This window comes from Lynx rufus, unplaced genomic scaffold, assembly GCF_022079265.1.
Source record: "Lynx rufus isolate CCGP_SWC_20201006 ecotype Redwood Valley unplaced genomic scaffold, mLynRuf1.p SCAF_13, whole genome shotgun sequence".
In the NCBI taxonomy this organism is placed as follows: Eukaryota; Metazoa; Chordata; class Mammalia; order Carnivora; family Felidae; genus Lynx; species Lynx rufus.
This window is the reverse complement of record NW_025814827.1, coordinates 14,302,953-14,329,533: the sequence shown is the minus strand read 5'-3', so window position 1 is coordinate 14,329,533 and position 26,581 is coordinate 14,302,953. Positions and strand designations below refer to the sequence as shown.

At 35.7% G+C, this 26,581-nt stretch overlaps 1 protein-coding gene across 1 annotated transcript in view; it reads right to left on the bottom strand.

The window, feature by feature from the left end:
• VPS13C (vacuolar protein sorting 13 homolog C) overlaps positions 1-26,581 on the bottom strand; it is a 199,444-nt gene that overhangs the window by 70,842 nt on the left and 102,021 nt on the right. Inside the window, exons 35-45 of the mRNA XM_047075025.1 lie at positions 23,432-23,540; positions 18,874-19,010; positions 16,776-16,932; positions 15,624-15,703; positions 14,977-15,036; positions 13,125-13,287; positions 10,994-11,110; positions 9,571-9,674; positions 4,678-4,845; positions 2,972-3,276; positions 1,896-2,043 (exon numbers count right to left, since the gene is read on the bottom strand). Of these exons, the coding sequence (XP_046930981.1) occupies positions 1,896-2,043; positions 2,972-3,276; positions 4,678-4,845; positions 9,571-9,674; positions 10,994-11,110; positions 13,125-13,287; positions 14,977-15,036; positions 15,624-15,703; positions 16,776-16,932; positions 18,874-19,010; positions 23,432-23,540 (1,548 nt within the window). The remainder of the gene's footprint in view (positions 1-1,895; positions 2,044-2,971; positions 3,277-4,677; positions 4,846-9,570; positions 9,675-10,993; positions 11,111-13,124; positions 13,288-14,976; positions 15,037-15,623; positions 15,704-16,775; positions 16,933-18,873; positions 19,011-23,431; positions 23,541-26,581) is intronic.

Here is a 26,581-nt window from a genome sequence, read left to right as displayed (position 1 = left end):
TTGAATTCCCTACAAACAATACACACACACACACACAACATAAACACACACACAGCAATGTCTATTGTTTGTTATAAAATTTGAAATAATATAGAATTGTACTCTCATTTTGCAACTCAATTTTTTCCACTTTTATGTTTAAGGTATACCCATTTTGTTTCATATAGTTCTAGCTCACTCACCTTATCTGCTTTATACTGCCCATAATATGAATATACTGTCCCTTAGTCCATATTCTCCTACTGACAGAAATACAGGTTTTACTTTTGCTTTCAGCAAACCTAGAACCACACACTCCTTGAAAGCAAGGGGAAAAGGTCAGATATTAGCCCTGAGATCTAATCTCTTAACAGCAAGGGAGAAGCTGAGAGTTGCATACTCTGAAATAGAGAAATCTTTATGAATAAATATCCTAAAGAGACACTCTTCCCTTATATTATATCCACTCATAACTACACAAAGGACCCTTCATCCCTACAACAAACTTCAGTTTTAACTTCTTCCTGAGTAGAACTCTTTGACCTTTCTGTTTTATCTTAGAACTAACTCTGAAGTAATCACAGGTATCAAAAACTTCTAAACTACTAAATTTTTATTTGTTTTTCACACACTCGGTTTAGTCACTCTCGGTCCTCCCCTATCCCCTACTGCTTGTCTTCAGTGGTCTCACAAACATGCACAGGAGAACCACAGGACTCCTACACTTCCATTACCACCTTTGACCAATACCATCTCTCCCAGTGAGTCAACATGGAAACCTATAATCACACTATTATAAACAATGCTGTATTTATAGGTTACCAAATGTACACATTCATCTATTTAAAATGTCCACTTTTCGGGGTGCCTGGGTGGCTTACTGGTTAAGCGTCTAACTCTTGGTTTTGGCTCGGGTCAGCATCTCACAGTTCATGGGTTTGAGCCCCATGCTTCAGTGCGGAGCATGCTTAGGATTCTCTCTCCCTTTCTCTCTCTCTGTCCCTCTCTCACACGCACACTGTCTCTCTAAATAAATAAATAAATAAACTTTTTTAAAAAGTTCACTTTTTTTTTAATGTTTGTTTATTTATTTATTTTTGAGAGAGAGAGCGAGCAAGTGTGAGTGGGGGAGAGGCAGAGAGAGAGAGAGAGGGAAATGCAGAATCTGAAGCACGATCCAGGCTCTGAGGTGTCACCACAGAGCCCAACATGGGGCTCAAACTCAAGAACCATGAGATGATGCACTGAGCCGAAGTTGGATGCTTAACTGACCGAGTCACCCATGTGCCACGTAAGTTCTATTTTCGAATTAAAAGAGTGCTTTTAAACATTAAGAATACTCCTATGGTATTTTGAATGTGGTATTTAAATCTTACTTTATACTGGCTTACAATTCAAGTGCCTTAAAACTGTAACAGACCTTTCCAAAATGACTAATAATATGTTCAGTCAACTCTAGTAGGTTTTATCTCAGACTTCTTGCTGGCTTTACCAGATATGTGACTAAAGTGAAATAAAGAAAAGTCAGTGAATTAGGATGACTTCATTTTCAGTTAACAAAGTACTCATTTAAGGCATCACCACTTTTTTTTTTTAATGTTTATTTATTTATTTTGAGAGAGAGAAGAGAGAGAGACAGAAAGAGAGAACGAGCAAGTGAGCAAGCAGGGGAGGGGCAGACAGAGACATAGAATCTGAAGCAGCCTCCAGGTTCTGAGCTGTCAGCACAGAGCCTGACATGGGGGGCTCAAACCCATGAACCATGAGATCATGACCTGAGCTGAAATCGGAGGCTTAACCGACTGAGCCACTCAGGCGTCCCAAGGCATTACCACTTCTGATGTACACTAGAACTGGACTGTGATCAATGCTAAAAGCCTACACACAATTTTCACATAATGTATACATACACTTACCAACATAGGTTTTAGCTTTCCTTTTATCTCCATCCCTGGAATCTGCATATACCATGCTGCTGCTAAATTTCGTTGTATGGACAAAAGCATGTTGACTGGTTTTAAAATTTCAATGTCATGTTGTGGCAAGCCAGACTGCAAAATAGTTCTGAAAGATAAACAAGAATTTGTTTTGTATTTTTTAAATTTACATTTTAAAATGAAGACTATCATATTGTATAATAGTTTCCAGTTTTCCTGGATACTGAAGGCTGCTATCAGAATTCTTCTAGAACATGCTTCTTTTCACAAATTAATCCAAATCAGAAGAAATCAAGAGTTTCTAAAATAAAATCTAGGCAAGGCTGATTCCAAAGACAAAGAGAATGACTATTAAACTATTTATTATCTTTCACAAAGACTATTCAATATTAGCAACTAGTACAATGTTATACAAACAAATGTTTAACATCTTCCTAAAAAAGGCAAAGAAACTCTATGTAATCCTTAGTTTTGTGTTATTGGTACTTCTCCAAACTCAAAGGGAAAAACTCACCAAACCCACACATTGAACAAACATATGGTAATAGTCATTTCAAGTATGACTGCCAACAACCATTTGCACAACCAAATGAATGACTCTTGTCATTCAACAGACCCAAGACTTTCCCATTTGGATTCAATAATCCTTTAGAGACCACACTGAGAATTCCCAAACGTGACAAGGTTTGGAAATGAGGAAAAAAAAATCTTAACTTTTAGTACATTTTAAGAAGTCTGCTTCTGTCTACAGAAAATAGCTATGTGCGAAGTGAAAAATAATAATTTTGAGTAAACTATAATTGAGTAAACTATAATTTTATAATAGTAAATTTTTATAAAATGGAAAAAGCCACATAATAAATGTAGTAACACAAAATGAAGATTCCATGAGGTGCACAAGTATTACCACTGACCAAAACCCAATGGTCATGGTTTTATAATTATAAAAAATAAGGAATGACAACCACAAAGAGTCAGAGTATTTTACCCCTTGAAAAGATTTTATGAGAATTATATTTCTAGAAGTAGTACACAATTGGATTATATATGTATACCTGGACAACTTCAACTGAGTTAGTTGAATGCTCATCTTGTCAATGACTGGAGGAAGAGAATCACGTTCCATAGGAACTAAGCTAAATTTGTTTTCAACTCTGATCAAACCCAGATCTGCTATAACAGCATTAGGTGATACTGAAGACTGAGGAATAATAATAACTGGTGCTTTCAAGTTGATATCCATCAAAAGGCGGAAACTCTTTTGAGCCAAGTCTTTCATGCTGGAAGCAGCCCTTTCTGCAGCCTGGACTGTGGCTGAGCTCAAAGCTTCTTTGGCAGTTTGGAAATTGTTGAGGAAGTTCTATTGGAAGAGACAGATATTTAGATTTCCTTTAAAAAAAACAGGATTAACTTTAAAAAGCATCTTCTTTAAAAAAGAAAAACTAAATAAAATAGTAAAACAAAAGAGAGGCTATTTCTGATTGTATATATGGAGACTGTCCAGAAAGACACACTCTAAAATATTAACAACTATTACCTATAGAAACAAGAGTCTTTTAACTTTCATTTTATGTATTTCAGAATTATCTGTTTTTTATGAGAAATTTTTGTTGGCAATTCTTTTTTAAGTCTCCCTTTACTCATGAGTGTTTGTCACTTTAAATTCAAATGTAAATAGGGGTACCAGGGTGACTCAGTAGGTTAAGCCTCTGATGCTTGATTTCTGCTCAGGTCATGATCTCACAGTCAGTGAGACAGAGCCCTGCATAGAGCTCTGTGATGACAGCACGGAGTCTGCTTGGGATTCTCTCTCCCTCTCTCTCTGCCCCTGCCCCTCACTCAAAATAAATAAGTAAACTTAAAAAAAATAAATAAAATAAATTCAAATGTGAGTAAAAGGACAGCAATTTACTTCTCCCACAGAGGTTCAATTTTGTACCTCTAGGGCACAGGGAAAAAAGTTTATTGTTAGAAACTAAGAAATGCCAGCTTATTTCTGAAGTTTTTTTTTCTGAGTGTACTCAGGCATAAGCAAAGATGCTTAAGGGTCTATAAACTTGCAATCATTAGCAAGAGTCCAAATTACTTCATTTAAAGTAAGATGCATTTCATCTCAATTTCAACTAAAAACATATTTTTCCCAATGAAGAAAAGATGACTTTTAGAAGCAATATTCTTGAAGCTAATAATATAAAGTGAATTAAATTGTCCCTTCTCCAAATAAAATTACCTTCCAGAAGAATAAAACATGATGGTGTAGGTAGGAATCCATGACTAAAAGCCCTAAATAATAGTCTTGCTAAGAGGCATAGGCAGATTTAAACTCTTCAGCCCATGACATTTACATGGAAATAATAACTAAAAGAAAATAATTTTATAGACTTTTTGATTACAATTATATTCAAAAGTTGTAAATTCCAATACTAGTCCTTCATAAGCCTGAGGAGCTCCTAAAAAAATTCTTGTAGCTAAATACCTTTAAGGGTATTTCATAAAACAACACTGAAAATACCTAAAGTAAAACAACAAAAAGTACTTTTAAATTATAGAACTATGGAAATGTGAAAGAATGAGAACAATAACAAAAATTCATTTGGGTATCCATCACATAAAGGATTTCCTTCACTATAATATTCTGTTCAGCATTTCAGTATTTACCACATAGCCCTGGTAGTAAAGATTTTGACTACCTAGTTACAGATGTATAGGCAAAGATATTTAGACCTCAATGAGAAATAAATATATTTTAAAACAAACTTACCAAAAGAGACATGAAGAATTTATGAACATAAACAATTTGAATACAACCCACTTTGAGACTAAGTTTCCCATCTACTTTCGACATATCAGCATAGGCCTTTCCTTCTGTGGCACCTGGATAAAGAGTCATTTGGAACCTAAAGACTTCATCTCCCAAAATAGAGACAGCCTAAAAGTATTAAATTAACTGGTTATTACATCAAAAGAGCTATATTATTTCAAAAGAGCTATATTATAAATAGCTTCCTTATTAAAAAAATCCTTGATACATAAAGAAGCACCATTTAAATTCAACCTTCAATAAATTATTAGCTAAAAATATCTTAATAAAACTTTTTCCTATTTCTACAAAAGTTGTTTTAACCAGTGGAAATAATCAATCATTTAATTGGTCACACATGACTTACAAATCATCTAATCTACTATACACAATGTGAAAGCATACAATGACCATATTCATGCTCAATCCTTAACAAAGTGCCTAACACATGACAATTAATAAACACATAATGAACAAATGAGTAAAGGCATACCATACATAAAAATCAAAACTAAATAAATCTCAATGCAGAGATTATCTTTCATTAAAATAATTTTTGATATTTACTTTTTAGTTTCTATTAATCTGTACATTCTAGTTTTTGTGAAATAACTTATTAAGTTAACTTTTTTTGGTATAATTTGCATATATAAAATGCACTCATCTGAAGTGTATACTCTGAAAAATTTTGACAAATTTATACTACCCACGTATGTAACACCAAAACAAGATACAGAACACCTCATCACTCCAAGTTCTTTTGAGCTCCTCCCCTTTAGCCAAAACCTGATCCCTCCCCAAAACCCAGATCCAAGCAACCACTGATCTTCTTTCTCAGTCTTTTCTAGAGCTTCATGTAAGTGGACTCATACTATATGTTCTCTTCTATATCTGCCTTCTTTCATTAATCATGATGTTGAGATTCACCCGTATTACATGTATCAGCATCTTTCCCCCCTTTAGTGTTTTTGTTTTCTTCAGATAGACATTCAGAAGTGAAAATGCTGTATCATATGAAGGAAAGTTCTTTTGTTAATTTTTGAGCCACCTCCATACTATTTTCCATAGTGGCTGTACCAATTTACATTCCCAACCACAGGGCATGAGAGTTCCCTTTTCTCCACATCTTCACCAAAACTTATTATTTCTTGTCTATTTAATAAATGCCATTCTGACAGGTGTAAAGTGATATTTCATTGTGTTTTTGATTTGCATTTCTCTGGTGATTAGTGACACCGAGCACCTTGTCATGTGCCTGTTGGCAACTGGTATGTCTTCTCTGCAAAAATGCCTATTCAGATCCTCTGCCCAATTTTTACCAGATTGATTTTTCTGTGTGTGTTATTGAGTTGTAGGAGTTCTTCATATATTTTTGATATTAACCACGTGTCAGATATATGATTTGCAAACTTTTCTCCCATTCAGTAGCTATTTTTTGGTATGGTGATGGTTTCTTTTGCCATACAGCTTTTTAGTGCCATGTAGTCACATTTAAAAATGTTTGCTTGGGGCGCCTGGGTGGCGCAGTCGGTTAAGCGTCCGACTTCAGCCAGGTCACGATCTCGCGGTCCGTGAGTTCGAGCCCCGCGTCAGGCTCTGGGCTGACGGCTCAGAGCCTGGAGCCTGTTTCCGATTCTGTGTCTCCCTCTCTCTCTGCCCCTCCCCCGTTCATGCTCTGTCTCTCTCTGTCCCAAAAATAAATAAACGTTGAAAAAAAAAATTTTTAAATGTTTGCTTTTGTTACTTTTGCCTTTGGGGTCAGATCCAAGAAAACATCTTAGCTAAGACCAATGTCAGGAACCTTACCACCTCTTTCCTTCTAGGAGTATTATGGCTGCAGGTCTTAGATTCAAGTCTTTCATCAATTTTGAGTTAAATTTGTTATATGGTATAAAATAGTGGTCCAGGGTCATGCTTTTTTGGGTGAGGGGGGGTTTTGGGCGGAAGGGTAAAGGGAGAGGGGGAGAAAGTGTAAGCGAGCATTGTGAGGGGGTGGGTTGAGGGGGAGGGAGAAAGAGAAAGAGAAAGAGAGAGAGAGAGAGAGAGAGAGAGAGAGAAAGGCTCCATGCCCTGCACAGAGACCAACACAGGGCTCAATCTCATGACTGTGAGATCATGATCTAAGCTGATACCAAGAGTCAAGGCTTAACTGACTGAGCTACCCAGGCACCCCCACTTTTGTGCTTTTATATACAACTGTCAAGTTTTATTGACAATTACATTTTTTGCACTATAGTGGTCCAACATCACTTACTGAAGACACTGTCCTTTCCCCATTGTATATTCTTACCTCCTTTGTTGAAAATTCACTTTATGTACATGGGTTTATTTCTGGGCTTTCTAGTCTGTGCCATTTATCTATGTGCCTGTTTTGAGGCCAATACCATACTGTTTTGATTAATATAGTCTTTTAGAATAGTTTGAAATCAGGGAGCATGACACCTCTGGTTTTTGTTCTTTCTCAAGACTGTTTTGGGGGGTGCCGGAGTGGTTCAGTTGGTTGGGCCTCCAACTTCAGCTCAGTTCATGATCTGGCAGTGTGAACTCGAGCTCTGCCATCAGGCTCTGTGCTGACAGCACGGAGCCTGGAGCCCCCCTTTCAGTTCTGTGTCTCCCTCTCTCTGCCCCTTCCCCATTCATGCTCTCTCTCTCTCTGAAAAATAAACAAACATTTAAAAAATTTAAAGAAAAAAAGATTGTTTTGGCTGTTCTTGTTTGGCTGTTCTTTTGTGTTTTGACACAAGTTGAGAATTGTTCTAGTCCATGAAAGATGCCAGTGGAATTTTGATAGGAATTGCACTGAATCTATAGAATGCTTTGAGCACTGTGGACAATTTAACAATATAAATTACTTCAATCCATGAGCGTAAAATATGTTTCCATTCACCTGTGTCTTCTTCAATTTCTTTCAACAGTGTTTTATAGTTTACAGTATACAGGTCTTTCACCTACTTGGTTAAATGTATTTCTAGGTGTTTTTTTTTTTCTCCTAGATATTTTATTCTTTATGATGCAATTGTAAATGGGATTGTTTTCCTAAATTCTTTCTGATAGTTCATTATTACTATATAGAAATGCAACAGATGTTTGTATGTTAATTTTGTATCTTGCAACTTTACTGAATTCACTTATTAGCTGTAACAGTTTTTTTCATGGTTTGAGGACTTTCTTTAGTATTATATTTACATTCCTTTCTTATTTTCTTTTGTGTCTTTTGTGTATTTACTGTAAGCTTTACTTTGTGGTTACCCTGAGGTTCACATAAAACATCCTATGCAGATAACAGTCTGTTTTAGTTGACAACAACTAAAATTAGAATACACTCCCAAACTCCACATTTTCACTGTCTCCCCACATTTTATATTTTTGATGTCACATTTTACCCCCTTTTATCCTTTGAATCCATAAACAAATTATTGTAACCATAGTTATTTTTACTACCTTTGTCTATTAACTTTCATTCTAGCTTTAATAAGTGGTTAATCCACTCTTTACTATAGATTTACCTCTTCCAGTAAGATTTTTATTTTCATATGCTTTCTTGTTATTAATTAGTGCCATTTCTTTTCAGCTTAAAAAGTCCGTTTAACATTGTGATAAGCCCAGATAATGGTTACAAACTTCTTTAGCTTCTTGAGCTTTTGTTGGTCTGAGAAATTCTTTCTCTCGCTTTCTATTCTGAATGATAACCTTGCTTGGTAGAGCCGTCCTGGTTAAAAGTTTTTTCCTTTCTGTTCTTTGACTATGTCATGACACTCCCTTCTGGCTTGGCAAAGTTTCTGCTGAAAATCTGCTGACTGCCTCATGTGGTTTTCCTTGTACATTAAGAAGTTCTTTTTCTCCTATAGTTCTTAAGATTCTCTGTAATTCTTGACAATTTAGTTAAAATTGGTGTCTTGATGTTGTACTCTTTGGGTTCATCTTATTTGGAACTTTCTGTGATACTTCCTTTCCCAGTCTAGGGAAGTTTTCAGCCATTATTCCTTCAAATAAGTTTTCTGTCCCTTTCTCTGTCTCTTTTCCTTTGGGGATTCCTAGAATATGGGTATTATTCCACTGCATGTTTCTCATAGGTCTCTTATGTTATCTTTTTTTTTTTTAATTCTCTTGTTATTCTGCTCTGTGTGGGTAAATTCCATTGCTTTGTCTTTCAGCTCACTGATCTGTTCTGCTTCATCCAGTCTGTTGCTGAGCCCCTCTGGTGTATATTTTAACTAACTTATTATATTCTTAGGTTGTATGACTTCCATTTGGTACTTTTGTATATTTTATATCTCTTTGTTGAAGTTGTCATTCTAATGATCCATTCTTCTCCTGAGTTTGGTGAGCATCTTTATGACTATTACTTTGAACTTATTATCAGGAAAATTACTTATGTCCAATTCATTAAGGGTTTTTTTTTTTTAGGTTTTGTCTTTGTCTTCATTTGGACATTTTCCTCTGCCTTCTCATCTTGCCTCATTCTCTGTGTTTCTTTGTATTATGTGAAAGAGCCACCTCTCCCACTGGAGGAGTGGCCTTGAATAGGACATGACCTATGGGGCCCAGAAGCCCAATCCCACCTGGCCACCAGAGCCAGGCGTCTACGGGGTGTCCCCTGTGTAGGCTGTGGGTGCCTGCAAGCTATGGCAGCAAGAGCACATCTCTGCATCTCCCCACTGACCCCATCTCGATGTGGCCATTTTATCTTCTGCTGTGAAGGTGCTGCTCATCTAGTTTTCAAAACTGTTTCAGAGGAAATTATCCCATTTGTAGCTGTAGAATTGGTACTGCCATGGGACAAGGTGAGTTCAGTATCTTCCCACCCTGCCATCTCGCACAGCCTCCTTTTCCTGAAACCTGTTTTTTAATTACCTTTTTGTGAATAGACAGCAAATCAACATTCGTAACTATTATATCCTTAAGTCTGGCAAACATATCGGTCTGCTTTGGCTTCACAGAAATAGAGGCATCCATTCCTATGGGAAATGTAACATTTACAAACTTTTCACCCAATCCTAGTGAACCAGTTCAAGTGGCATTTAATTAAGTTAAAAGATATACTACCAAGATACAGAACGACTAAAATTACTATTAGACATATCAAAGGTATCAATTTCTATGTATGAGATGCCTAATAAAGATTACAGTATCTTTAAGTGCTATAGGTATCCCATACATAAAAGTTGTGGAAATTTTAAAGACAAAAAAAAAAAAAATTTCAAAGAGAAATAATCACAGGTCTCCAAACAAATATCCTGTGCATTTGCAAGATCACAAGTGGTCATTTAGAAAGACACACAGCATTTCTTCAATAGCTACCTCACAAGCATTTATTATGAATACTAATGCTCTGATAACTAAGTATATATGAATATAATTTGATGAATAAATATTCACTGTCATAAAATCTATCTAAAACATAATCTAAGATTTCTCTCCAAAAAAATTTTGTTATTCTGATAATTTCTAACGGCATGATGATTTCCTAAACAGCTCCTCAGTAAAAGAGAAAGTCTGCAGGTAAGACCCAGTAGTAAGCTCAAACTATTACCATGCTACCCATGAAATAGATACTTGGTAATATTTGTTGAATAGTACTTATTTTTTAATCTTTTCTCTAGTGTTTACTATGTACCACTTTTCTAACTATATACGTATATAATCCCACAAATAATTATTATAACTATCACAACAATCCCATGAATAACTATTATAACTATCTCCATTTTACAGAAGAGAGAACTAAGATACAGAAAGGTTAATTTTCTCAAGGTCAGCCAATAAGTGTTAGAGCCAAAATCTGAATGTTGGCAGACTGGTCTAAGAACCCATGGTATAATACCAATCTATCCTTTTATCAAGCTGATAATGGATAAAGCCTACAAAATTTCTTTTAGATACTTCTATTTTGATTCTATATATGTACAAAGGACAAGGGAAATAAAGACAATAACATTTTCTCAGTGAGGTGTTCTGATATTAATTTCTCAGTTTAAATTAACATTATATTATTCTGAAAATACAAACAGAACATAAGCAATTAAGCCTTCGATTTATTCTAAAATTTTAAAAATACACAAGAAATGTTTCATGTCAGCTATGAAGCATAACAAATTCACATCCAACATTTCAAAGCACATCTCTAAAAAGGTTGCAAAAATCTTCAATATAAGTAAACAAAACTATGACTCATGAGAAATCTACCATGCACAAGCTTACTCTTCCTGATGTGATGGTGCTGTTTCTATTTCTGAAGAAACAGAAATACCTACACCAAGGAATATCACGTACTTACCACGTACTCTAATATCTGCAATGTTACACTTCTGATCACAGATAAAGACATTAAATGCATTTAATTCAGCTATGACCTTTAAATCAAACACATCATCTTGAGAAGTATTGCTGGATGCTGAAAAGTAATACAAACCTTGTGATTAGCCAAGTGCACAGATGATATAACAGATAAAATAATGTAAAACTCATAAAAAGTACATTATGAACTATGAAGAATCAAAAAGGCCTCCATTAAGATTACATATAATTAACATAGATTTGACTCAATTTTCAAATGCCAATCAGACAAAAAGTAGCATGTTCCCTCCCAACTTAAAAATAAAGGCAACCTTTAAAGCACCTCAGAAGTACAATTTGCTAGAGAGAAATTTTCCCCTAATTTTTCCTCTTAGAAAAAAGATAGTCCTCTATATTAGAATTCTAGAATTCTATTGCTCCCAAATTTTTATTTTGAACTTGTTTTTATATCATATATTAGATCAAAGAACATTTCATAAAAATGCTGAAATAAAGAATAGTTAATAAAATACATATTAACTATAACACAATCTGTGTTCTTAACTATAGAACCAATTTCTCTAGATTGTATCCTATTTCTCCATGAAAAATCCTGAAATAAAATCTATGAGACATAAACATAAAAAGTTAAAGTTTAAAAAATAAAATATATAATGTATGTGTGTGCATGCGTATAAGAATCATAAACAAATGGGTTCCCTTCATCTACTTTGGTCCAGGTCTTCACTGATAAATTTAGGAGATGTTTTTCTAGAGATGTGTCTTGCCTGAGGAAAATAGACCTTTTCCTATAATACTGTAAAAGTACAGACATCAGTCTTTAATCACCAAAGTAATAACAGGAATTTTTGTCCCTTAAGATGTAAATCAAACCACAAAAACTATATTCGAACCATAAAAATCAACTATAAAACATACTGGAAGACTGTTCTTTTGGGCTAATAACTTTTGTAGTTTATTGAAATTAAACACTGCTTTTTCATTTATTCAACTGTGTGTGTATATGTATGCATTTATATAAATAAGTATTTCCACGGACATTAATATGACAAGTATATTAAAGACAAACTTTAACTCTAGTTTATAGCAAAAGTATTGCTCTGATCCCTGATTAAAAAAAAAATCTGATCCTTATATTAGGTCCAATATTACTAAGAATTTAACACTTTAAAGATGTCAGTAATACAGATATATTACTCAAACAGGTAATGGTCTGAAAATTAAATTACCAGATATCAGATACTCACATCATGTAATATGAAAGCAAAAATCATTAAAATGATACTTGGCTTAAAAACAGGCACATGGGGGCGCCTGGGTGGCGCAGTCGGTTAAGCGTCCGACTTCAGCCAGGTCACGATCTCGCGGTCCGTGAGTTCGAGCCCCGCGTCAGGCTCTGGGCTGATGGCTCAGAGCCTGGAGCCTGTTTCCGATTCTGTGTCTCCCTCTCTCTCTGCCCCTCCCCCGTTCATGCTCTGTCTCTCTCTGTCCCAAAAATAAATAAACATTGAAAAAAAAAAAAAAAAAAAAAAAAAAAAAAAAAACAGGCACATGTTCACTCTGGATATTTCATATTTAACTTATAGCACAAGCCATATGCTTGAGCAACATGTGTCCATATATGTATGTCATTTAAACTCAGTTTTTGTTAGAAACCAAAGTGAGTCTGTCTCTTCTATAACATTCTTCCTCCTTTTGTGTCCTGCAAATCATTTAAAATCGTTCAGCGTCAGGTAGGTTTATGTAACTGACTGAAATGGGCCTTTGTACTTTGCATGATTGTATCACATTTTAATTTCTTCTGTTCTCACTTGCACTGAAGGCTACAGAAACATCAATACAAAGTACATACAACTTTATTTTATGTAAAAGATGGTGAAATCAAATATAAATTTATGATTAATACTAAACATTTATTTTAAATCCCTTACTAAATTATTCTATACTACTGCAAGGATAAAATTTGCGTTTTCTTTTGAAACTATCCTAATCCGTCAGAGCAGCTATCACATTAAGTTGCTAAATATTAGTCTTAGCTTGAAAATATAAGTTATCACATGATTATTAAAAGTTCAGACAGAAAGAATCAGACCATGCTCAAAAGTTAATACCAGCTTTGACAACGATACTTCTGGACTCCCCCACAAGTGGTTTCAGCTCAGATTCCTTCTCAGTAGAGGAAGGTTCAGAGGATGGAACAGCAGATGATAAAAAATCCATGAAGGACAGTAAAGCTTCCAAATGAAGTACTAAGTCTAAGGATGAAAATGAAACCTAAGATAATGAACAATTAGAGAGGCAAATTTCAGATGTGGTGACATTTTTATGTTAAGCTTCAACATATACAAATAAGTATAGGTTGCAGAAGAGCTGATTTTAGAATAGTTCAATTAAGATCCTTTTTTTTTTTAAGAAAAAATTCACTATTATAATGTTAATCTTAACCAGACAATAAACTAATACTTTGCCCCCTCTCATGCCCAACTGTAATTCTGACCTCAATTGGTGGGTTTAAAGTAAAGATACAGGCCTTAATTCAATCACATTTCAGATGGGTCCAAGACAGACTATATAAGCGCAAATGGACTGTAGGCAGTATTTGCACTGAGCCATGCTTTAGCTTAGTCGTTAATTTTATTCAATCATAAAGCCAATATATAATTCAAATGTTTAATGCTTCCATCAACACTAGGCCAAATAACCATGAACAAAATTCCCTTAAGTATATTATTGGGGCGCCCGGGTGGCTCAATCGGTGAAGTGTCTTACTTCAGCTTAAGTCATGATCTCACAGTCCGTGGGTTAGAGCCCTGCGTCAGGCCTGTGCTGGTAGTTCTGTGCCAGCAGCTTGGGGTCTGGAGCCTGCTTTGGATTCTGTGTGTGTGTGTGTGTGTCTCTCTCTCTGCCCCCTCCTCCATTCACACTCTGTCTTTCTCTCTCAAAAATAAACATTAAAAAAATTTTTTATAAAAAAAAAGTATATTATTTGTTGGCAAGGATGTGGAGAACGGGGAACCCTCTTACACTGTTGGTGGGAATGCAAACTGGTGCAGACACACTGGAAGGGAGTATGGAGCTTCTTCAAAAAATTAAAAATAGAACTACCCTACGATACAGCAATTGCACTACTAGGTATTTACCCAAAGGATACAAAAATACTGATTCAAAGGGATACATGCATCCCGATGTTTACAACAGCATTATCAACAATAGCCAAATTATGGAAAGAGCCCAAATGTCCATCCACTGATAAATGGATAAAGAAGATGTGGTGTATATATATATATATATATATACAATGGAATATTAACTCAGCCATAAAAAAGAATGAAATCTTACCTTTGCCATGACACAGATGGAGCTAGAGAGTACTATGTTAAGTGAAATAAGTCAGTAAGAGAAAGACAAATACCATATGATTTCACTCAGATGTAGAATTTAAGAAACAAAACAGATGAACATATGGGAAGAAAAAAAAAAGGAAAACCAAGAAAGATTATTAAATATAGAGAACACACTGATGGTTACCAGAAGGGAGGTGACTGGGGGATGGGTTAAATGGATGATGGGGTTAAGGAAGTCAGTTGTGATGAGCACTGGGTGTTGTATGTAAGTGATGAATCACTAAACTCTGTACCTAAAACTAATATTACACTGTATGTTAAATGACCATAATTTAAATAAAAACTTGAAAGAAAAATCGGGAAAAAGCATACTATTTTTGTACTCAACAAGTAATCATTAATTCATATCTGGAAAATAATATTTTAGGAAATTAAATCAACTTTTGTAAAAATATTATTTCAACTCTTTATCCATTTCTTTCATCTACAAGATTAGATCTATTATTATCGTCACCCTTGTTTTAATTTTAGACCTCACCATCTCACAAATGAAGACAGCTATAAAGCTAGATTTAATCATTAATATAAAAAGCCTTATAGTGAATTACAAAATATTTACCTTCAGTCTCTGTTTGGTATTTTCATGAATGGTTTTAAATTCTGGTCCATCACTGTCTGCCTAGAAAAGGTGGAAGATTAAACCACTGGGCCGAAAATACTAATAATTCAAACATTGAAATATATATACACACACACACATACACACACATTGTACATACATACACATATATACATACATATATATATACATATATATATATATATATATATATATATATATTCTTCACTTTTCAAAGTATGCTATGAAAACACCATAAACATATTTCTTAATGGCAAAGAGGCATGTGCCAAAAAACTTGACCACATAAACATTTCTCAAATTCTATAGAAGCAAAAACTCAAATTCCTTTTCCTACTTAGAGGCAAATGCTAAAGGTAGGGGAAATGCTAGCATATCTAGATTATAACAAACTTTGCTTTGGATAACCACAGAACTTTGTATACACTCACTTACTCAACAACATAAGGTTAACTCAAAAGGTTATTGATATCACCAGGACTGTCAGGTGCTTTTGCATAATTCACTATAATCAATGAGCTTTAGAATGAAAAAATTTAAGGGAGAAAACTGAAATATTAAATATGGGAGAACTACATAATTTCATGTATTTAAATATTTAAGAATCCTAGAATGAAGCCAGGTACCTTGGTCAGTGACATTTTCAGCAGAGGTTCCTCAGTTACATTAGAAGAGTTAATAACATGAAGTGGCTCTCCTGCAGAGTCTAACAGAAAAAAAACCAAGGGCAGCTCCAGTCAGTCTTTCAAACATTTCAAATGTATTTTAAAACAGAGTACCCACTTACACATATGTAAGTTTGTCAAAATTCATGGAATCATGTACTAAAAAGGGTTTTACTGTATACTGATCATACCTCAATAAAAGTGGCTTTGAAACAAAAAAGACAAAGAAACACCATTAAAAAAAAGTTAGAAACAAAACAAAACAGTAGCAGCCAATTACAGCTTTTGTAACATTTGGTAGTACTGGTATTATTCATTTGATCAAATCAGACTAAATTGAAGAACAAAGCTATAAAATACATAAACTATTCTCAATATGTTTGCTCTATTTAAAGTTACCCCATAGAGTGCCTATAAACTTTAAACACCTTTAGCAACTTTCAAAGTTGGCTTGATGCAATTTAAAAAGTGGATCTGAAAGGCTGAGGAAACTCACTGAACAACAACTTAGTATTTACATGGGGATAAGAAGTGAAACTAGAAAGTGATGTTAAATTTTTCCTCTATAATATTTCTGTATTGTTTAATTTGTTTTTTCAAAAGTATAGGTTAATGTCATTGAAAACAAAAAACACTGATGTAATTTTAAAAAAAATAAAAAGCAAACAAAGATTATTTTCTAGTAAATTAACTCACTTTTCATAAAGGGTCCCTGGGCTTTTACACATGGGTATTGTAACTGGGCTCTGATTTCCTAATACATCAGTTCTCACAGCAGAGTTGTAAAGAAATGTTGCTTTTACAAGTATTAAAATGTTATGTATAGACATAGAAGATACACTTCATTTTTCTTTTTAGATATAATTCAACTTCATTCTAAATATATATATACACACACATACATATAAATGTATTTAGATACATTCCTACTTACTGGTAAATAACTACACAAAAAATAAATTTTTAAATATCAAATTCTTTTTTATCCATGTAATAAATTTAATCTAACTAAATAATCATGATGACATTAATAAATGTGCTTACCACTCACACAGAGGTAGAGGCCACTGCCTGTAACATGAATAATTTACACAGACTATACTTCACACTTACCAGTGAACTCAAAGCATCGCATACTAATTTTTTTTAGATAAGCTTTAGCAGTCAGGTCATAGGTTCTAACTTTAGCTTCCATTCCGAGCTGCAGGACATTTAGTTCATGTAAAGGTCTTCCTTTCTTTTCTGCTTTTTTCATCAGAGTAATCACAACCTAGAAAAGGCCCCAGTATCACCATTAACAAGCTCACTCATATATAATGAAGATAAGTCAACAATTTCATAACCATCCAGAGTGCCATAATGAAAAAATTCACACGATGTAAATATGAGTACTTCCATTTGTGCCTAGAAATTGCCTCATGTGATTGACTTTGAAGGTACATTTACTTGTTCAGACTTCTGAAGCACTGCCACTATATTCTAGTGATTATCAAGGTAAAATTAACAACAACAAAAACAAAAAAAGTAGTTCTGCCTAATTCCCAGGAGTTCTATCTAGTCTGATGGATGGCCTTTCATCTGAAAGTCTATAAGAAAAATGGTCAATTGTTACACTAATGCTAATGCAAGATTTCTCAAGCTTGACACCACTGACATTTTGGGCTGGATAATTCTTAGTAGTGAGGGAGCAGACCTGTGCACTGTAGGGTGTTTAGCGGTAACACTGGCCTCTCTCATTGGTTGTCAGTAGCTCCCTTTCCACCGATAGTGATAATCAAAAATGTCTTAAGACACTGTCAAGTATTGGCCTAGGGGAATGCAAATTGCCTCCCCCACTCTCCATGTCCTAAAGTGATGGAACTACACTAACATTTACTACAAATGATATTAAAGACAGTGTATGGGTTTTCTATCCACATTGTTAATGAGGCCCATTTGCAAAAAGAATGATTCATCTATCCATGTCTCAATTATTAAAGCTTCTATATCTTTAATAACGCTAACATTAACCAGAAAACAGTAAAGTTTTAATAAGAAATTAGTTTCAAAGCATACATTTCAGATAAAAATACAGAACTAATTTTTTTAAGTTTATTGTATTTAAGCGAGAAGAACATAACGTCTACTATTAATGATGAAGGGATTTGGGAGGAACTTCTTGCAAGTCCCCCTGCCCCAGGGTAAGAGAAAGACTCTAATCTTCCTTAAAAGCTCATCTCAAATGTCACTTTCTCCAAAAATCTTCCCTGATACTCCAGACTACTTAGATGCCCCCTCTTTATTATCCACAGCCACAAGCTCCTCCTGCACATTTTTAATGGGAGCACTTAGAAAACTTTTAGTTGTTTTTTGTTTGTTTTTTTCATTAGAGTCTATGTCTTCTAACTCTACCCTCAGCACTTAGCACATGAAATGACTATTTGTTGAATGTGTGAATACAGAAGAGGAAAATCCGTTTCATCTCTCCTCAAGAATCTGCAGATGAAGCAGACAGTGGTAATACAACACTTAAAAAACATAGACATACTATGTTTTATTCTATTAAGGGTTTCTTAAATTTGCAAAGGATCTGTCTGTCACTACTTCCCTTTCCTGACTTTCTCATATGAAATCCAAAGTGAGCTACATTCCTAATGTCCTAAAATCATTTGAAAAGCATGTTATAGGACATGCTACCATTTTCTCTATGAAACATTATATACCCCAAATATAACTCATCTTTTATATACTCTCAAATTTGCTACAAATTATGAATGCTACATACAAATGATAAATAGCCTACATAAATTTTTTTTATCCTTATCAGTAATTTACAAGTTTGTTTTAGTAGAGGGAATTCCAAATATCTATTATTTATTCACTTTACAAAAACATAAATTTTTTTTATCCTTATCAGTAATTTACAAGTTTGTTTTAGTAGAGGGAATTCCAAATATCTATTATTTATTCACTTTACAAAAACAGATGACGGGCACCTGGGCGGCTCAGTCGGTCAGGTGTCCGACTTCGGCCCAGGTCACACGCTTCATGGGTTTGAGCCCCACGACAGGCTCTATGCTGACAGTTTGGAGCCTGGAGCCTCCTTCACATTCTGTGTCTCCCTCTCTCTCTCTCTCTGCCCCTCCCCTGCTTGCACTCTGTCTCTCTGTCTCCCCCAAATAAATACATATTTAAAAAATTTTTAAAATAAAAACAGATGAAAATCAGATACCTCTTTGATTTCAAAATTCAGCAGCATATTAATGATGTCTACAGATCTCATTTCTTCAGCTCCAGCTATTAAAGTACCTTGGGAAGCATGTACATCTTGTTTTGATGTATAGATTTCAACTGGCCCTTTAATTTCACCTAAAGATGTTTAAAAGAAATTTTTTCACTTCTATTCACACATTTTTTTTTTCCCACAAATGCTCATTGAGGACATGTATGAGAACTCTGGACCTGTGCAAGCAATGAAAACCCACAAGTCAGTAATACATAGCTCTTGCTCTCAAAAACCTTACAGTTTAGGAGAAGAGACATATACATTTAAAATGCAAACAAACAAAATAAGCAGGCTATGCCTAGTCACAGTGAGTAAACAAATGTTAATAGACTAGAAAAAAAGTGCAGAAAACAGAGACTAAGACATTGTTATGGGGAGGCCAAGAAAGGTTTAATAAGGGAGTTATCATTCAGGTAGAGCTTAAGGACCTCCTCACACAGAGAGCACAACCAAGTATAAGACAAGAGATTGTAGAAACTCATAGAGAGTACACCATGAGAGGTTAGGGAAACAGAACAGAATATGATATGATTAAGTCATGGAGAGGGTAACAAAAGTTAAGGCTAGAAAAGGAAAAAAGTGTGAGGGATGATTAGAACCTCTTATGCCATACAAAAAAGCAAAAGCAAAGCTATATGATCTGATGTTGTTGTGCTGAAATTCATATACTCTGACATGCAATAAAACTGCTTTCTAAACTGTAATACATAAAACTTCCCCAACATCACACTGATGGCAAATGGTAGAGTCCAAACTCATCAGTCCCGTGAAAGTCTTTACTCTCAACTAACCCTCAATATCATTGTATTAGTTCTTAATATTACTTCAGTTAACATTATCTATGATCATGAACACAACACATAAGAATTCTGTAAACCATACCAGAAAAGCATATGGAAAACGATTGCTGTCAATTATTATCTTTGAGAAACACATAGGGTGAGGTTTCTTAACTATCACCTTACTCCAGCACTGTTCCAAACAGAGTGTGATCCAGGGGAATAATTCTAGCAAATGATTTGCTTTTACAAAATAACTCCTGGAATAGGCAAAGATTTTTTAAATAGAAAAAGCACTCGTCATTTTTAAAAATAGTATACTGGAATTCACTACAATTAACTAATTCTATTAATAAAAGACCCATTAAAAGAATGAAAAGCAAATCACAGATAGGGTGTGTGTGTATATCTATATCTATATCTATACCTATATCTATATCTATATCTATATCTATATATCTATATCTATCTATCTATCTACATATATATATATCAACACATAAATATAATACATATAACCAATAAAGGACTCATATCCAGAATGAACAAAGAACTCCAATATATCACTAAGAAAAAAACACAAACATCTCAATAAAAATAATGCTCAATAGACTTGAATAGTCATGTCATAAAAAAGGATATCCAAATGGCCAGTATGCATATGAAAAGGTTTTAATTTCAGTAGTAATCAGGGAACAAGTAAGATCCATAAAAATAACACTGTGTATCAGCCAGGACAGCGAAATTTAAAAATACTGACAATACCAAGGACCAGTGAGAATGTGAAACAACTAAAACTCTCATACATTGCTGGTAAACTGGTACAACCACTTGGAAAATCGTGTTCAGCATGTTACTGAAGCTAATCGTAAGCCTGACAAATGAGCCTATCATGTGAAGCCTAGCTATACAACCAAAAGAAAACAGGACGTATGTATGACAAAAGAAATGTATAACAACATTCACAGCAACTCTATTCAAGACCATCAAAGAATGGAAACAACCTAAATGTTCTCCATCAAAGGTAGAATGGATAAAATCAATATTAATAAATCCATATGATGAATACTGCACAGATTTAAAAAGAACAAACTACTGCCACACACAACAACATGCAGGAATCTCACGAACAAAATGATGACTGAGACAAGCCAAAAACCAAAGAGTAAATTCTATGATTCCATATATGTGAAATACAAGAAAAGGCAAAATTAATCTACCTGTGGTATTACAAATTAGGATGACAGTCAATTCTAGGTTGATCTGAGGGCAGAGTGGGTGTACTGAGTGGGAAGGAACATAGGAAGGCCTTCAAGGGGAGGCCAGAAATGTTCTATATGTTAACCATGGTGACTGACAGCTATACGGTATAGCTATATATAAAAATTCACTGAACTGTACACTTAAGACCTGCATTCTTTACTATTTGTGCTCTGTAATACAGATTAACATATAATAAAAAAGTTTTTTAGGGGCGCCTGGGTGGCGCAGTCGGTTAAGCGTCCGACTTCAGCCAGGTCACGATCTCGCAGTCCGGGAGTTCGAGCCCCGCGTCAGGCTCTGGGCTGATGGCTCAGAGCCTGGAGCCTGTTTCCGATTCTGTGTCTCCCTCTCTCTCTGCTCCTCCCCCGTTCATGCTCTGTCTCTCTCTGTCCCAAAAATAAATAAAAACGTGGAAAAAAAAAATTAAAAAAAAAAAAAAGTTTTTTAAATGAAAAAAATATACTGAGATACCATTTTTTACTTAGCAATTTGTCAAAAACTTTAAAATCTAATAATATGCTGTGTTAGAAAAGGCACAGAAAAACAAACTGGCAGGAGTGCAAAATTAGTACAAGTTCTAAGGGGAGCAATTGGCAAGATGTCAAAAATGTTAAATTCATTAACTTAATATATATTAAGTAAATAAAAATTAAATATCCTTTAATCCAGTAGCCCTGGTATTTCCCCTACAGATACACATACACTTGTAAAAGTGTATGGACAAGGACATTCAATGCAATGTGGGAAGAGTGGAACACTGAAAACAATCTGAAATGTCCATCAGTATGGACTTGCTAAATAAATTATAATACGTCAAGAGAATTTAATACCAGGTGGCCATTAGAAAGAATGAGACATATTTATACATATTATATTTAAAGATATAAACACCAAGATAAACTGTTACTTAAAAGAAAAAAGCAAAATGCATAAACACACACACACACACACACTTCTAGGATAGTACCATTCGATGGAAAAAATAATTATATATGTCTGTGTGTGTAATACACATATATAACAGTTTTAAAAATTAAGTCCAGGGGCACTGGGTGGCTCGTCACTTAAGCATCCGACTTCAGCTCAGGTCATAATCTCATGGTTTGTGAGTTCAAGCCCCATGTCAGGCTCTGTGCTAACAGCTCAGAGCCTGGAGCCTGCTTTGGATTCTGTGTCTCCTCTGTCTCTGCCCCTCCCCTGCTCATTTTCCCTCTCTCTCTCTCTCTCTCTCTCTCTCTCTCTCTAAAAAATAAACATTTTTTAAAAAATTAAGTCTAGGGGCGCCTAGGTAGCTCAGTCAGTTAAGCATCCAACTTTGGTCAGGTCATGATCTCAGAGCTCGTGGGTTGGAAACCTGCACTGCGCTCTGTGCTGACAGCTCACAGTCTGGAGCCTGCTTCAGATTCAACTCCATCTCTCTCTACCCCTCCCCTGCTCTTGCTCTGTCTCTCCTCAAATATAAATAAACATTTACAAAAATGTAAAAATTAAGTCCAGTAGTTACTTTGCCTTTAAGTAAGTCAAAGGGCCATTGCAACTAATAATTTAAATTCTCTAAATTTTTACCATAGTACAATTTGTCAGCATTTTCTTTGCTGAGTTATTTACCAAATGTTAATATTTTTAATTCTTAAAGATATTTTACTACAAAACCTCACTTAAAAATCGGGGACCCCTGGCTGGCTCAGTCAGTTGAGCATCTGACTTTTGATTTCAGCTCAGGTAATAATCTCATAGTTCATGGGATTGAGCCCTGCATCAGGCTCTGTGCTGACAGCGCACAGAGCCTGCTTAGGATTCTCTCTCTCAGCCCCTCCTTCACTCTCTCTCTCTCTCAAAATAAAGAAATAAACTTAAGAAAATAAGATTAAGTATGCTACCATAGCCTACTGCAAACTTCGAATTTTTTTTGTATACATGCAAATTCAAAAATTATTCCAGGAATCCACCAGATTTGCAGTGCTTTTTATGGGGTGCATGGATGGCTCAGTTAGTTAAATATCGGACTTTGACTCGGGTCATGATCTCCGGTTTGTGGGTTTGAGCCCTGCCTCTGGCACTGTGCTAACAGCTCAGAGCCCAGAGCTGCTTCATATTCTATGTCTCCCTTTCTCTGCTCATCCCTAGCCCATGCTCTGTCTCTCTCCGTCTCTAAAAAATAAATAAATGTTAAAAAAATTTTAAAAAAAGAAATACTTTTTATGGCTTCCTCATAACTTACACAACTTAGAAAAAGTTCTGAATTGGTAACTGACTATTGGGATAACTAAATGACAGTCCATCATCTCTAACTATGGTCTTATTCAATATGTATTCAACAAATAAATATCTTCTTTCTTTTCATGGTAATACAAATCACAATGTGTACATATATATTTATGTCATTTTTATGGTTTGACTCCCGTGCTAAAGTGTAAAATAAGGAGATACGTGTATTATGCCACCTTCTGTCAGTCTCTTACCTGTCTTTTGTTCTCTTGGCTTCATTTTATTTAAGTCTTCAGTAGCCTCACCAAGATTTTCTGCTAGTATTCTAAATAAAAGGTTAAGATCTTCTTGATTTAGATTAACCTGTGAAATATCATTAAAAGAAAAGATAAAGGTACTTCATTTTAAAATAAGACAATTTTAATATAGAAATAAATTACTATTTATAAAACATGAAGGACAGAATAACCTTCACAGTGACTGAAAATTAGATCTTCACTACCCATTCAATTATTCCACTACTTATTTCATTTAAATACTTTTATTTTCAATGGTAATAAAACGTTTGGAGGAAAAAATGTGATTTATCAGGATTAGTTACACTACTTAACTTATATAATCTTTAGTGAAAAATAATAATGATTAAAGAAATCAGATCATTTAAAAAAAATGACAAACTCAGGGACGCCTGGGTGGCTCAGTCATCCGACTTCAGCTCAGGTCATGATCTCACAGTTTATGAGTTCGAGCCCTTCATCGGGCTCTGTGCTGACAGCTCGGAGCCTGGAGCCTGCTTCAGATTCAGCGTCTCATTCTCCCTCTGCCTCACCCCCACTTGTGCTCTGCCTCTCTCTGTCTCTCAAAAATAAATAAATGTAAAAAAAAATTAAAAAATAATTTTAAAAAATGACAAATTCAGAAAAAACAAAAATTGTACTTTTTTAAAATTAACAACTCCAATGAAATAAAAAGGCTATCTTCCATACAAAAAAATAATCATTTCTCTCAATGCTATAAGGGTACTCAGATACCCCTGAAATTAAAAGTATGTGTATATAACATATAGAATGAGATATACTATACTAATAAATAACTTACACACAGATCTTTGCTAATGTGTACGTATACAGCTGTGGGAGATGCAGGAGAGAAGCATCAAAGGAAAAGGCTTCAAAAGGGAAGGGCTGGAAAAGGTGCAAGGCCTTAGGACATGTTTACACAGCTGAACACAGCTGTGGCTGGTAAGGAACGCCTAGAGCCATTAACATTGTCTGAGGCTGGATGCTCCTTAATACCTGACCCTTCCTAGTGTTATAGAAACCAATTAACTCAAAATTAACCTTGAAAAGCTAAACCATTAGATTGATTAACACCCTTGCTGAGCTGACTTTATGCACCTAGTCTTTAGCAATTATCCTAATAAAAAGAAGCTTCATTCTGGAGTCAGGGCCTCATTCCCACCGGAGCATGAGGACCTTCACTTAACTGCACTTTGCGGACTCATCTTTTGCGACTCCAGTCATACTCCCTGCAACATATAGCAAATTTAAAAACTAAGTAATGAAGAGGGAGACCAAGATGGTGACATAGGAAGATCCTGAACTCACCTCCCATGTATGTACACACCAAATCTAAGCTACATATGGATTATTTCCCTCTGAGAAAGACCTAAAACCTGGTAAACTGCTCTTCAAAACAAAAGATAAAAGGACCATACTGAAATGAGCTGGAAAGACAGAGACACATCTCACAAAAAAATATACCCCCAGTGTGGTGTCACACAACAGGGAGGGATCTCACCAGAGATGCTTCTCTTGGAGGAGTGATGAGTTGGTACTCCCCATGGGCCACCTCTGCCTCTGGGAACTGCACTAGAGAGAGGAGCCCCCAGAAGGTCTGGCTTAGAAAACCAACAGTGCTGACCTCCAGAGGCCCCAAAGTGCTGTAGGAAACTGAGATTCCCCTCTTAAAGGGCTTGCCCCAAGATCCAGTGAAAAAACTGGCAGTTTGAAAAACACCTAGACTACACATGAGGGGAATTCACTTGCTGATCTGGGTACACTGGCTGAAGGAGCAAGGGACATCTGAAACACTCCTGGGAGGCTGACATGCTGGCAGCTACCACTGTTGCACTTTCCACATAGCCTACTAGCAGAGACAGGGGAGTCCGGATATGGCACTCTCCCAGAGCCTTGCTGGGATGAGCGGGGGAACAGTCAAGGCACTTGCTGAGGCTGCAGGGCACTGGCAATTGCAGTGCTCCCTTGCATCCTGGCTGGACCAGAGAGCAGAACTGTGGTGGAGTTCTCCCACTCCCTGGCTCACATTCGCAAGCACAGGCAGTTGCAACACACCCATGGCTGGAACTAGTGAGTGATCCTGGCATTTTCCCACTCCCAGCCTAAAGTTGGTACACAGACACACAAGACACTAGCCTATTTCACTGTTGAAGTCCATGGGCACACACGGTCAGGACATTTTCCCACTGCCTTTCTGAAGCCAGTGAGTCTGCTCTGCCTCCTACACTCACCAACTGTCTTCCTAAAGCCAGCAGCCATGTGCAATCCAGAAAGAGAACATCCCTTGATGCGCTGGCCCTGCTAGCCAAGAGAGTTGGTGTTCCAGAGCTCCAGAGGACCATAACAAGCAGAAAGACAGTTCTTGGCAGGTCAACACCCCCAGGGCACTGCACAGACAGCCGACTGAAGCACAACCTCAGTCTTCCTATGACAAAGGCCTATTTACTCAGCCTTGAGTATCAGCCTGAGGGACAGGATTAAAGTTTCCCACATATCTAGAGACTAAGAAGGTGCTTTCAGGGTACAAAAGCAGGGAGACACCATCCTTGCACATCCCCGTTGGCCTCATTACACCTAAACAAGACTTGTGAGAAAGGAGTTCATACATTCATTTACACACCAATACAATACGCCAATTTCTGCAGCTGGTGCTCAGATCTCCTAGAGCCCTGAGCAGGGATTATGATTGCAGTCCCATAGGACTATATACATTTGCATACTTTAAAAGCAGTTGCCTGAGGGTCTGGCTTCTAATCAGCCTAAACTAGGTGTTGAATAATATTCCTCCCTTTGTATCACTGACAGATCTTGGCACACCCTCAACAATGGGGGCATACCAATACTAAATCAGGTGTGTTAGACAACCACAAAGGTTCAGAAGACAACCATAAGCTAGGACAAGGTTGAACAAGAAGAATCATCACCTAAACAAGGTTACCCATTCAAGACTAAAAAGACTGCCTGTTTCACCAAATAGAAAGAAACACAGAAAATCAAATAAAATGAGGAAACAAATATTTTCAAACAAGAGAATAAGACAAAACCTGAGAAAAATATCTTAATGATATGGAGTTAAGCAATCTACCTGATAAAGAATTAAAGTTA